Below are 14,522 nucleotides of genomic sequence, written 5' to 3' on the forward strand. Positions count from 1 at the left end.
TTCTACGGGTCAAAATATATAAAAAAAAACTTGGGTAAGTCCATCTGAATTAAGGAGGCCGTTGTACCCCCCCTGGCGACAGGACTAAATTGGGAATTTAGATAAAAAGAAATTAAAAGTCTAAGTTTTTCAACTTAATAAAAATATTTTTAAAATAAAATATTTTTAAAAGATTTTTAATTGAAAAACTTATTGGACAATTTTCCTGGTGACACCTCCAAGGCTTCTACTATATGCAAGCCAAATGGATGGTGCAGTGAAAACAAGGAATTCTACACTATGCAATTCACAACCCCCGTCTGCAGCTTGGTATAGTTCCAACGGAAAATAGACCTAGTTACTCTATAGGAGTAATACTAATATAAAATAAAAATGTATACCATTTTTATTCAGTTGCAATCCGAAACCAAAACTGTCTTAACTTTTACTTAGGTTAGAGAACGCGGCCAGCACTCTTATCGACGATTTCACCTCTTGTTAGAGGCTCTTCAGAGAATTCATAGGCTGCTATCTCTACACCAGATACTCTCTCCTTTATTTATACGTCCATGACTTTTACCTAAGAGTGTACTGAATAGGATTGCGGGAGGAACCGCTCCTTTTCTTTTATACGAATAAATGCCGATTTATGTTAGGACGGAGCGTGTCAACGAGCCTTTTTTTGTAGAAAAATATACCACAATTGCTAGGTATGATCGTCCAAGTTCAGCTCATGGAGGCACCCTAATTCTTTCTAGAAATAATGATTTTTCTCTGATTACAAAATATGACTTTCTGTTAAATGAAGCCTTCTTTGAGTTTTCCCTAGTTTATAATAAAAATCTTAATCTTTACATTATTTGCATCTATAGATCACCTGACTCTCCTGTGGAACTATTTTTTCAGAACCTGCTAAATTTGTTAGATGACTTGCCTCATAGAAGCAGAAAAATTCTATGCGGGGACTTCAACATTAATTATGATGCTGCTTGTGCTACCCAAATGTCCTTGGTCAACATATTTGAATCATATGGTCTCTCAATGCACGTTAATTCTCCTACAAGGATTACAAAAACTTCATCTACCATAATTGACTATATTGTCTCAGATTTCTCACCCCGTGATGTCTGCTCTACAATTATTAATGCGGGATTATCAGATCATGAAGCAGTATTTACGAAGTTTAACATCTTTAGCAAACCCTCCTCGAAAACCCGACGTTTAGGTAGGATTTTTTCCGCTCGGAATTTTCATAACTTTCAAAATTTATGCTTAACTTCTGAGTGGCATTTTCCTTCTGCGGACGTGGACTATAATTTCAATGATTTTATAGAAAAGCTTGTCCCTATCTTCAATAAGGCATTTCCTTTAATTTCAATTAAGCCAAAACATCACAAACCCTGGGCTACAAAAGGTATTCGCATATCAGCCAAAAATATGCGCTCACTATTGTATATCAAGAAATTTGCTACCAACGTCTCTGTCACTCAATATATCACCAAGTACAGGGTAACCTATCTAAAACTCATCAAATCAGCTAAAAAAGCCTACTATCAAAATCGTATGGAAAGCTCTAAAAGTGTTGCAAAAGAAACTTGGTCCATAATAAACGATCTTCGAAATAGAACTCACGCAGTTCAAACATTTGCCCTTCCAGACCCGGAAAATCTAAACGAATATTTCGTTAATGTGAGTAAAAATATAACTTCTACTATTTTGCCACAAAAAGATCCCATTTCCTATCTCCCCAATTCAGGAGTGTTCTCGAATTCATTCTTTTTAAGACCAATCGATATATCTGCACTGATCCAAACTATCAATAGTATCAAAATCAAATCATCCTGTAGTACTGATGGACTATCCATAAAAATCTTCTCAAATCTCACAGAAAATGTGTTGGAAAACCTCGTCTCACTAATTAATGATTCCATTGAAAGAGGCAAATTCCCAGAGTGCCTAAAGATAGCCATTATTATTCCCCTTCATAAGGGTGGTGAAAAATCTAATGCTTGCAATTACAGACCTATTGCCTTACTACCGGTACTTTCAAAAATTATTGAGAGACTCATAAAAAACCGTCTTATGTCCTTTCTCATTGATAACAACATCTTATCCCAAAATCTGTTCGGCTTTTTAACTAATAAATGTACCACTGATGCCTTGTTTTCTGTGTTTCATGAGGTTTACCAAGCACTAAACAATAATCTTTATACTGCCACTGTTTTCTGTGACTATGCCAAAGCTTTTGATTGTGTAAATCACGACATTTTGATTAAAAAACTAAATTTCCATGGGATTCGCGGTATTTCTTTGAATTGGTTCCAATCTTACTTGAATAATAGGAAACAACTAGTTAGAGCAAATGATACTGACTCTAGTCTCAAAAACATTGTATGTGGAGTACCACAAGGTTCAGTATTGGGTCCTCTACTGTTCCTTATCTTTATAAATGACATCACTAACTTAAAAATCGATGGAAAAATTTTTCTTTTTGCTGATGATACCAGTATCACTTGGAGCAACTCAACTATTGCATCTCTTCATGCAACTATAACTTCTGATTTGCTTACGATAAAAACCTGGTCTGACTCTAATTTACTCTCTTTTAACGTGGATAAGACAGTAGCATTATCCTATAAAAGTGCTTTTCAACCCCTGCTTGTTAATAACAGCCAGATCTCTACCGTTGATTCTGTAAAATTTCTTGGTATTTTTTTAGACAGCAACCTCAAATGGTCCCTTCATATCGATGTGTTAAGTAAGAAACTCGCCTCAGCCTGCTATGCTATAAGATCTGTTTCGAAAGAACTCAATTTAGCATCTTCTAAACTAACATATTTTTCTTTGTTCGAGTCTCATCTTCGATATGGTCTTCCTTTTTGGGGTTCTAGTACAGCTGCCCAATTAGATGTTATTTTTAAATTACAAAAAAGAGCAATAAGGTATCTGTCTGGCCTCAGAAGAACAACACATTGCAGAAGTTACTTCAAAGATCACGGCATTTTAACCCTTACATCTTTATATATTTTAGAAACTGTTTGCTTAATTCGTAAACACATGCATGTCTTTCCAGCAAGGCCTCGTCATGACTACTCCACCAGAAATTCAAATTTTGATGTCTATTTACCGATCCCGTCCTCTGAGTTAGTAAAGAAATCTATATTATATTCCGCAAAAAAACTATATAACCATCTTCCTTTACAACTCAAATCTGCAACATCTTTCCCCAAGTTCCGTAAAATGACAAAAGCTCATCTATCTAAAAGACCATATTATTCAATAGAAGAGTTTCTTAATGACTAACTAAGAAATTACAGTAATATACAAGTAACCAAACTTATCTATATTTGGGTGTCACATGCAGCAGCTTAAACTTATTAGTTCCTATGTCTATAGATAGTTTACTTTGTTGTATATTCACTTTGCAATTTCTATAAATTGTTGCAATATATCGATTTTGTTTTTTTTTCTTTACTTTATTAACTTATATTTTGTATTTATGTATATTTTTTTTATATTGACGATTTATCAAATTTCAGAAAATTGTATTTGTTATTGTTATTGTTAGATAGTATTTATTTATTTTTTCTGACTTTAATTAAGCTTTGTCCATAACATTTGTATTTTCAGTGACAATAAAGCATATTTCTATTCTATTCTATACGATACGTGCCGTAGAACAATAGAAAGCGGACGTCGCAGCACGTCTCCGGAGTCGCCCCGTTCCGTTATATAATAAACTAGCCAATGCTTTTCATATCAGATTATTCTTCAACGTGCCCCGTAATACAGCCGTGTCGTCCACGTCCCCTTCCTAACATAAATCGGCCTTTCGCGGCGTGCAAGTACTTGGAAGGGATACGAGAAACGATCGTGCGTAAATAGCGGAGAAATCTTGCAACTTTCTTAAATAATTCATATTGTCAATTGAAATTGTCAAATTAACTTACATTTCATACCTATTGTCACTGAAGAAGGAAAATTATATATTGCTCCACAATATTGATATGATATGCAATTATTATATAAAGGTAAATTTAATAAATTGTATTTTGCTTGCAGTACTGCATTTTAATAACTAATTTTATTTACTACATACAATTGTTTACGTTTTAATAACATAACCTAAATCTTATTTTTTCTCCTTATTATTTTTTTGGACTATGGCCTTGACAATTATCCAGTAACCAGAACTAATATAATTGGCCAATATAATTAAAAGTGCGAATAAAAGTGCAGAGCGTAGAAACCAGGTGTCGCTTTACCGAACTTGCACGGTCCCAATAGAATTGGCGCACGTGCGTGTAATGACGTGTTAAGGGTGTCAAATGTCAACTTCTGTCAACTATTCAAATGACAATTCCAATTTTAGTAATTTTTTGGTAATTTTGACGTTGTAATCCACGTTTTGTAATGATCCTTCTTCTTCTTAAAGTGCCGTCTCCTCAATGGAGGTTGGCTACTACAATTGCAAACTCTTCTCTGTCTTCAGCTGTTCTTATTAGCTGCTCAAAATTTAGCCCTGTCCATTGTCGGATATTTCTGAGCCACGACAGTCTTTTCCTTCCTAGTCCTCTCCTTCTCTCGATCTATCCTTTCACTATAAGTTGAGCATATTGGTACTTATTATTTCTCAGTATGTGGCCCAGGTATGATGTTTTTCTAACTTTCACTGCGTTGAAAAGTTCTCTTGCCTTGCCTATTAAGGCGGGTATACATATGCGCTCTGCTCGGTGTGCGAGCCGCTCGCGCGCAGCATATTTGTTAGATTAGTACGTGTTTTCAAGTGGCACACAAACGGCTCGCACACGGCGCACCACGATCTAGCTTCTGTCGGCTTTTCAACAAATGCTTTGATGGTTCGCAATACGTATTTGGACAGGTTTGCGAGTGGTTTGTTGGTTTTGGGGCGCCTGAGTTGAATATTTGTTAGTAATGGAGTGTTAGGAAGGAAATATCAAACTTATTGATGTTTACCGTGGAAAGTGAAAATGAGATGATGACATTGAATATATTTAAACATGTTAGCTTGCAACCCCCAACTTGTAACCAACTTGCAACCATCTTGCAACCAACTTGCAACCATCTTGCAACCAATTTGCAACCAATTTCCAACCAACTTGCAACCAATTTTCAACCAACTTGCAACCAATTTGCAACCAACTTGCAACCAACTTGCAACCAATTTGCAACCAACTTGCAACCAATTTGCCACCAACTTGCAACCAACTTGCAACTCAACTTGCAACCAGAAACCAAACACTTCTCGATGAGAATCGGAGAAGCTACTCCCGACGTCGGCCGATATCGGATCTGCTCTGATCGGAGAAAAACGGATCCAATAGGGCTTTTCATCGATTGTCATTTGTTTCGAGCTTCTGTCATGTGTCACATAATATTAATATATCTACGCCATCCGTCTTTGGTTTCTGTCATTGTTATTACCAATAACGTATGACGTAGATATATTAATATTATGTGACACATGACAGAAGCTCGAAACAAATGACTGTGAATGAAAAGCCCTATGTAGGCACCCACAATAATTAATACTAATTATCTACAATTACTAAATGTTCGTAAGTTTCCTCTGGATCGCGGAAGGTTCGTCAAAATGAAAAATTTTAACCAACATTAACCGCGCCACGAACGCGCGGCGCTCACACGGCGCGGAGTTCGCGGCGCGGATATGTATTTCCGCCTTTATATGCAGCACTTCTTCGTTTGAGGTATGCGATGTCCACGAAATTTTGAGAATTCTCCGGTAGATCCACATTTCAAAGGCCTCCAACTTATTTATGGTTGATGTTTTAAGCGTCCATGTCTCAACTGCATAGAGAAGAGTCGACCAGACCTAGCATTTGGATAAACGTAGTCGAATTTCGAGATTTATTCGAGAATCACAAAGCAGTTTTTTTATTTTTTCGAAAGATTTTCTGGCCTGTTCTATTCTCGATCTTATTTCTAGATGAGAATTTTAGCTGCTATCGATCCAACATCCCAAGTAGTTAAATCTATTGGCTTGTTCTAAAATGTGCCCATTTATTGTGCAAGGTTTAGGTACGTTTTGGTTTTTTCGGATTGACATCACTTTGGTTTTTTTAATGTTTATTTTCATACCAAACTGCTCACAGGTCGAGTTGGTCTTGTCGATGAGTCGTTGTAGAACCAAGTCGGAATCCGCGATTAACACCGTATCATCGGCGTATCTGATACTGTTGATATTTACGCCATTCACCTTGACTCCATCCTTGGAGTCCTCCAGTGCCTCTTTAAATAGAAACTCGGAGTAAAGATTAAACAGCAGAGGCGACAGAACACATCCCTGTCTAACGCCCCTCCTAATTTCTACCTCTGCGGATGTGGAACCCTCGATCCTAACTCTGGCGTTTTGGTTGCAGTACAAGTTCTTTAGTAAATTCATCTAAACCGACTTCTTGCAAACGTTTTAATAGTAGGTCGTGTCTTACTCTATCAAATGCTTTTTCGAAGTCTATAAAGCATATAAATATATCTTTCTGTTGGTCCTAGCATTTTTGCGCGAGATGATGATCCAATAAAATGAAATCGATACCTAATGTATGAAAAAATCATTCCTTTTCACCTAAACTTTGATTTGAACAAGGCCCCAACTTGAATCCAATAGATGTTTTTTATATTTTGACTAGGCTATTATAGTTTTTTATGATATTAAATAACTTTGTGTAAATATTTAAATAAAACCTTCTTCTTCGGTGACAATGACTAGATACTAATGGTTTCTAGATTACTGTTTTGAAAGCCAACAACATTAATGCTACGGTTTGATAATTAATTTTTTTGTTAAATAATAATTTAAAACACTTCAGATTAACATCAATACTTTGTCCGAAAGACTTTCACCAGTTGTTAAACTTTTTATGTTCCTAATTGAGCAATACATGGTTAGTCTCCGTTCGTAACAAAATTTACTATTATAGCCATTGAAAGCTATGAACAAGTCAGTAAAAGGTGCTACTAGTTTATTTGTGGTCTTGTGATAGATTGTTGTTTATCTGCATTCTTTTTCAAGTTAAAGATGCCACCGACGCCAACTTACATCGAAAATGTTAGTGATAAGAGTGATGGCAAGAAGAAAACGTTTCCGTATGAGATTGTTCAAGTCTGTGATAAAACCAATCAAGAGTTACTAAATTTTTTTAAGGGTAAGTAATATTAATAATATTTTTTTTATTTAGCTATTGTCTCGACAACTAATGGCCATTGGCATAGTGGGTACGCTAAATTTTTGCAGTTAGGTATCTAGTGTCATGTGTAGTGTGTGTGTTGAGTAAGTGTCTTGTTACTTTGCAAAGTCGACGTCATTGTCTTTGCCAAGAGACGCTAATTGTGTCCGAACGTCTGCGGTCCCTCCGGTGAGTACCGATCTCAGAAGGACAGAAACTATGTATTTTCATTTATTAATTTATAATAAACGAAAAATTTCTGACCCTGGTGAGATTCGAACTCACAACCATTCGGACCTTTCGATCCAAAGGTAGGCGCTATTTAATAATATTTTTAATTTCCATATATACAGCGTGTCTACTTGAGTTGGAAACATATGGGAAACTTTTTTATTATTAATTTTACGAAAAAAAGTTATTCTTTATAAAAAGTTCTGCATGCCCCAAAACCTAAGATTCAATTATCAGATATCAAATTTTCTCAATATTGTACGAGGTATGTCAAAAAATATGAATTTCGGCTAAGGGTAAAGTACCTTTATTTCTCTCAATATCGAAAATTCTTATTATGAAAAGTTGTTTGGAAATAAAAACCAAGCTCAAATATGTAATTACATGCTTCTAATTGGAAAAAAATATTTTCCAAATTTTTCTCAAATTTATTGATACTAACTTCGTTTTTATTCATTACACATACGATAACTCTTTTATTATTACTTTTACGAAAAAAAGGTATTCTTTATAAAAATCTCTGTATGTCCTAAGACCGAAGATTCAACCAACAGATATGACATTTTATTAATTTTATACGAGTTATGTCAAAAAATATGAATTTCACTCAAGAGTAAAGTACCTTTATTTTTCACAATATTGAAAACGGTTATTAAAAAAGTTATTTAGAATTAAAAACTATGTGTCAATATGCAATTACATCCTTCTAATTGAAATACTGTGAAATATAAAGGTGCTATAATATTGAGCGAATTTCATATTTTTTGACACACCTCGTATAAAATTAATAAAAGTTGATATATCATGGTTGTGTCTTAGATTTTAGACCATGCAAAGTTTTTTATGAAGAATAACTTTTTTTCGTAAAATGAATAATAAACGAGTTATGATATTTGTAATAATTAAAAACGATGTTGGGTATCCATAAATTTGAGAAAAATATTTTTTTTCAATAAGAAGCATGTAATTGCATATTTCATCTTAGTTTTTAATTCCAAACAACTTTTTATCATAAGAATTTTCGATATTGAGAGAAATAAAGGTACTTTACCCTTAGCCGAAATTCATATTTTTTGACATACCTCGTATAATATTGAGAAAATTTGATATCTGATAATTGAATCTTAGGTTTTTGGGCATGCAGAACTTTTTATAAAGAATAACTTTTTTTCGTAAAATTAATAATAAAATAGTTTCCCATATGTTTCCAACTCAAGTAGACACGCTGTATATGTTATATTGTCGACCGGATGCAAACTACCCCGGTATACTGCTAAGTATACCGGGATATAATTTAAGTTCTCTTCAGTGGCGTACTGAGCATGGTTCCGCGGGTTCCGCGGAACGAGGGCCCGGGCCCCGCAGGGGCCTGCTTTAACTCCCTTTTTGCTTCTTTTGTTTCTAATTTGATGGGGACATTTTGAACTATAGAAGTACACACATAGGAAATGTAACTGGTTAATAGATTTTAATTTTTGTTTTGTACTTATCAATAAAAACGAAAAATACCTACCTATTCCTCAAAAAATTTGAAAACAAAATTTATTGAAATACAGGAAACGCTTGTAAGGTTCCTTAGTCGTTTTACCTGCTTTCCAAAGCCCTCATTTCAACACTTGTAAAGACTAACCGCCAGAGCCTGCCTACACGTGATAACTCAAAGACTTGTATTTTTTATATTAGCAAGATTCATGAATAAGATGCATGTAGGTAAACTACAAAGTTGCAGATATGCATTGTAAGTTTTGTACTGGGTCATAAAAATATTCCCAATACAATAGGCTCGATACTCGTGTTTATATAAAATTAAGTGTAATTCTTAAAAATTGAAATTATATTCTAAATATAGACAATAGTGGCAAGGATAACAAAACCCTGTATATATAGACACTAATTTCTTTTTAAGAAAATATCGTCGTTTGATAAAAGATATCAACCCAACCGTTATCCAAAGTTTTTTTTATATTTTTTTTTTATTTAAGCGTTTTATCTCCTTAGAGGTTTGTATGTAATTATTTAACTTATTTATAAATGTATCATATGCAATTTGAGAATCTATTTTGTTGATATAAATTTCATTCCAACGTCATTTTTTAAAAGCTGTGTTAGTTTTCCGATATTAAGGTTTTTAATTATGACTGGAGATTTGGATGTATAACATTTTTGAGTTTTATTATTTATAAAAACGGCTGGTGTGAAGTGATCAGTCATGTCAGTATGAAAGACGATAAGATAATATTAATTTACTGTTTTAATAGTCTATTATTTTTTTAAAAAAGTTCCTAACATCAAAAGTAAGTAAATGTCGATCAGTTTATTTTGTTGGTATCTTGTTTTGGTTGGTAAAAAAAATCGTGAAAATCGCCTTCTAATTACCATTCAAAAATATATTAATCGTTACCGCTTCACAAATCAATTTACTTATTGTTTATAAGATATCTAAGATTCGTTGGTTCAAAGAGCTTATTTTTGAAAGGGCTGTAGTCAAAAGGGCTTAAACTAGTCACTAATCACGAGTGTATGCAAATTTTGAACAGAAATATCTTATAACCAATTTTTGTCTTCAGGAAGACAAAAAGTCCAAAATATTCACAATAGCAAAACCTACATTTGTATTCTAGTTGAGATTTTTGGTATCACCAATAATTAGTAAGTTATTTTGAAAAAAAAATTTACAATTATAAATTTTTTTTTAATTTAAAACCATTTTTTTTTAAATGATTACTTTGAAGCGGTAGAATTTACAGATCATATAAGGAATACATAAGTCAAGTAACTTGTGAAGAGGTAACGATTAATTTCATTTGGGATGCTAATTAGGGGGTGATTTTTACGATTTTTTTACCAAAAAAGTGTCCAACTTTATTTTGAGCGTTACATAGTTAATATTGAATATTAGTGCTAGAAACTAAAAAATAACAAAAATATGGCTTTTATAAAAACTTAAAAAAAGTTGGGATGACTTTTTCTCGAAAATTGCTTAATTTTTAGTAATTTCACGTTGAAATATTCGATTTGGAATTTGACGAATAAGAACCCACATTTCATGACCTACTGGGTTTAAAGACTTCGTATATACATACACCATATTTTTCACTTTTTTATAAGCTATATTTTTACTAAGAATATTTTTTTCGTTAACATACTACTTAATTTTTGAGGTATTTGCGAGAAACCGTCTCAAAACGTGTTTTTTTTTGAAAAATGAACATATTCACTCACTCGAAAAGTATTGGCTTAGCGAAAAACTATAGAACTTAAAGGTTGCTTAGAATTAGTCAGTTTATCCAATTCCGGACTTATCTTGAACGTATGTTTTTCACACTCGAGAAGGGGTGAAACGCCCCTAGGGCAGAAGCCCACATCGGCACAATAGGTATCACTTTTTTTTGTTTGACATGTTAGCTATGTGTATGCCAAATTTCATCTCAATCCGAGCAGTTCTTTAAAATTTACAGCAAAAACCGTGAGTAAATGGACTATAAATTAGCTTGAGTTTTTATGATACATTTTATGATATAATATGAAGATTTATATTTAATGTCTTGGGAGGGGGGCGCATCCCAACTGGAACCAGGGCCCGCTGATCTATCAGTACGCCATTGGTCCTCTTAAATTAAAAGAACAGACAGAACGAATTAAAATGTAATAAGATTAATGTTTTTATTCTTCTTGTTATGTAAACATGACCTTGTTTTTTAATGTGCCTTCAGTAAATTGTCGTTCCATCGATTTCGTCTTACCAATGATCTTCTCCCAAGGGGGAACTATCTCTCGTCGTCTTTACGGCTCTATTTGTTATCATTCTGCTTATCTGATCGTTCCATTCTGCCCTTCTCTTTCTTACCCACCCCTTTATGTTCTCCTCTTCTTACCATCTTACCATCAATTGTTCAAGGGTTTTGATCTCTACTGTTTCTAGCATTCTTTTTATTTATTACTCCAATTTATTTAACAATCTGTTCCGTTTATTTAACAATCTAATCCCGGAACAATCAGTTAAAGTTATGACTTTCTTAGGCTATGACATGTAGGTAAGAATTTCAATGAAAACTTTCCTTTCTAAATTATCAACAAATGTATAGATAGTACTACTAGTAAAATAAAGTAACACTTAAAAAAGTTCTAATTTTTCTAAAGTCTATTTGGTGAGAATGGTGAGTCAGTTGGTTTATAACGCTTCAGTCTGCGAACTTCACCCTCCGTGTTTAATAATTCACTCGCGAAATCATTCGGAAGCGCACCAAGTTTTTCTTCACACTTTTCACTGTATTTGCTGATTTCTTCTTTGATGCTGGGAACTTTCAGGTCTCTCTTTATTATTGCGTTGGGGACGTACCATGGAGCGTTCACTATGGTTCTTAATGCCTTATTTTGAAAACGTTGTATGATTTCCAAGTTAGAGTTGCTGGCTGAGCTAGTCCTGTCGCCAGGGGGGGTACAACGGCCTCGTTAATTCAGATGGACTTACTCAAGTTTTTTTTATGTATTTTGACCCGTAGAACACGAATTTTTTGGGTAACAGTTGATCCGGATATCGATAAGATTGTTATAGACCAAGAACTTGAGGAATCAAATAACAGCGATTTTTGGCAAAACAAAACAATATTTTGTATTTTTTGGGCCATTTTAAGTAAAAAATATTTCTACAAGTTTTTTCGTAGGATGCACAGTTTTTGAGATAAACGCGGTTGAACTTTAAAAAAATCGAAAAATTGCAATTTTTGAACCCGAATAACTTTTGATTAAAAAATAAAATAGCAAGTCTGCTTACCGCATTTGAAAGTTTAAGTCAAATTATATCGGTTTTGATTATTTGCATTGGTAAAAATTTGTTTTTTTATTGTTTAACAAAGCTATAAACACGTAGGGTTTCCCGTGCTTTTACATGCGTTTTAACGCATGTAACGTAGAAATAGACTTGATTGCACTAGTACCTATTCTACCTACTCGTTCGATTTTAAATGAGAAATCATAGAAACATCACTCACGCACTAGTTGTTTGTAGCTTTGTTTAACAATAACACAATAAATTTTTAGCAATGCAAATAATCAAAACCGACATAATTTGACTTGAACTTTCAAAGGCGCTAAGCAGAATTGCTATTTTATTTTTTAATCAAAAGTTATTCGGGTTTAAAAATTGCAGTTTTTCGATTTTTTGAAAGTTCAACCGCGTTTATCTCGAAAACTGTGCATCCTACTAAAAAACTTGTAGAAATATTTTTTGCTTAAAATGACCCAAAAAATACAAAATATTGTTTTGTTTTGCCAAAAATCGCTGTTATTTGATTCCTCAAGTTCTTGGTCTATAACAATCTTATCGACATCCGGATCAACTGTTACCCAAAAAATTCGTGTTCTACGGGTCAAAATACATAAAAAAAACTTGGGTAAGTCCATCTGAATTAACGAGGCCGTTGTACCCCCCCTGGCGACAGGACTAAGCCCCATAGCTGTATGTCATTTATGGGTTTAAGTATGGTTTTGTATACCACTAATTTATTTTCAATTGACAGTCTTGAATATCTGCCCAGAATCCAGTACATTTGTTGAAGTTTGAGTCCAAGTTGCTTTCTTTTGGTAAAATCATTCTTTTAGTTATCTCTACGTCGAGCCGTATTTCTGCAGCGTATGTCATTATTGGTCTGATAATTGTTTTTTAACAGGGGAGTGCAATTAGAACGAAAACATGCATTGTTTCGGAAAAATTCAAACAAGCTTATATTTTTCTAAAACTTTTTTTGTTAGTTTATATACATGTTAAAGTAAAAAGTTCTACTCGCAGATTTGGCCGCTAATTGTTTATTAATTGTTTAAACAATAACAATTGTTTTGTATAAATAATGTTAAAATATCGTTAAATTTGTCATTTTACTTACTACAAATATGTTTCTATTTTGTTTTTGATTATGCTGAATCCGAATATGGCATTACAATTTGAAAATTCTTATACAGAAGTTCTTATACAGTGTTTCTGCGTAGCTAGGAACCACATGGAAAACTTTGTTATTATCAATTTTAAGAAAAAAAGTTATTCTTACTAAAATGCTCTGGATAGTCAAAAATCTAAAACTCAACCATCAGATATAAAATTTTATCAATTTTATACGAGTTATGTCAAAAAAATGAATTTCGTTAAAGAGTAAAGTATCTTTATATTCCAGAATATCAAAAAATGCTATTATGAAAAGTTGTTTGAAATTAGAAACTATGTCAAAATATACAACTACATCATTCTAATAAAAAAAATTCAATTTTTTCTAAAATTACGGATACTCATCATCATTTTATTACAATTAACTATTTTATTATCCCTTTTACGAAAAAAAGTTATTTATCATAAAATGCTCCCCCTAGTCTAAAATCTAAGATACAACCATCAGATATCAAACTTTTCTAATTTTATATGAGGTATGTAAAAAATATGAATTTTTCTTAAGAGTTAAGTGCCTTTATTATTCACAATACTTTAATTGAACACTAAATGTAATGCATGAATGTAATTGAATACTAAAACAAATTTTTTAATTCCAAACAACTTTTCCTAATAACAATTTTCGATATTGTGAAATGTAAAGGTACTTTACTCTTGAGTGAAATTCATATTTTTTGACAAACCTCATATAACATTAATTAAATTTGATATATGATGATTGCATCTTAGATTATATACGATTCAGAGTATTTTATAAAGAATAATTTTTTTCGTAAAACTGATCATAAAAAAGTTATCAATAGGTTCCAAGTTACGCTGTAACTTACGCTGACATACTGTATAAGAGCTAAAACAAATTTTTTTTTGCTGATCATTTATTATTTTTGAAGTTTATTATTAAATGTATTTTAGGTAAGTTTTACAGAAAAAAGTTTTGATCACTTTGTATAAACATTTTTTAGCTGGTAATTTTCGGTTTTTGTATTACATTTTTGTTATCTTTCTTAATTTTCTTAAAAAGAAATAGTTTATTTCATTTTTAAAGTAAAATAATTCAGTTCATTTTAAGTATTACATCATAAGCTTTAAAAAAGCACTTATAAAACTGTAATAGATCTGTTCAAATTTGAGTAATACCGTCAAGTGGTTTTAATTCTGTAAAACTATGA

The 14,522-nt window shown here is 32.8% G+C and overlaps 1 protein-coding gene across 1 annotated transcript in view; it reads left to right on the plus strand.

Moving 5' to 3' along the window:
* LOC114330082 (sulfotransferase 1C4-like) overlaps nt 1-14,522 on the plus strand; it is a 98,339-nt gene that overhangs the window by 13,793 nt on the left and 70,024 nt on the right. The window contains exon 2 of the mRNA XM_050642606.1: nt 7,031-7,163. Within this exon, the coding sequence (XP_050498563.1) occupies nt 7,031-7,163 (133 nt within the window). The remainder of the gene's footprint in view (nt 1-7,030; nt 7,164-14,522) is intronic.

The sequence above is a fragment of the Diabrotica virgifera genome, chromosome 2 (assembly GCF_917563875.1).
Source record: "Diabrotica virgifera virgifera chromosome 2, PGI_DIABVI_V3a".
NCBI lineage: Eukaryota > Metazoa > Arthropoda > Insecta > Coleoptera > Chrysomelidae > Diabrotica > Diabrotica virgifera.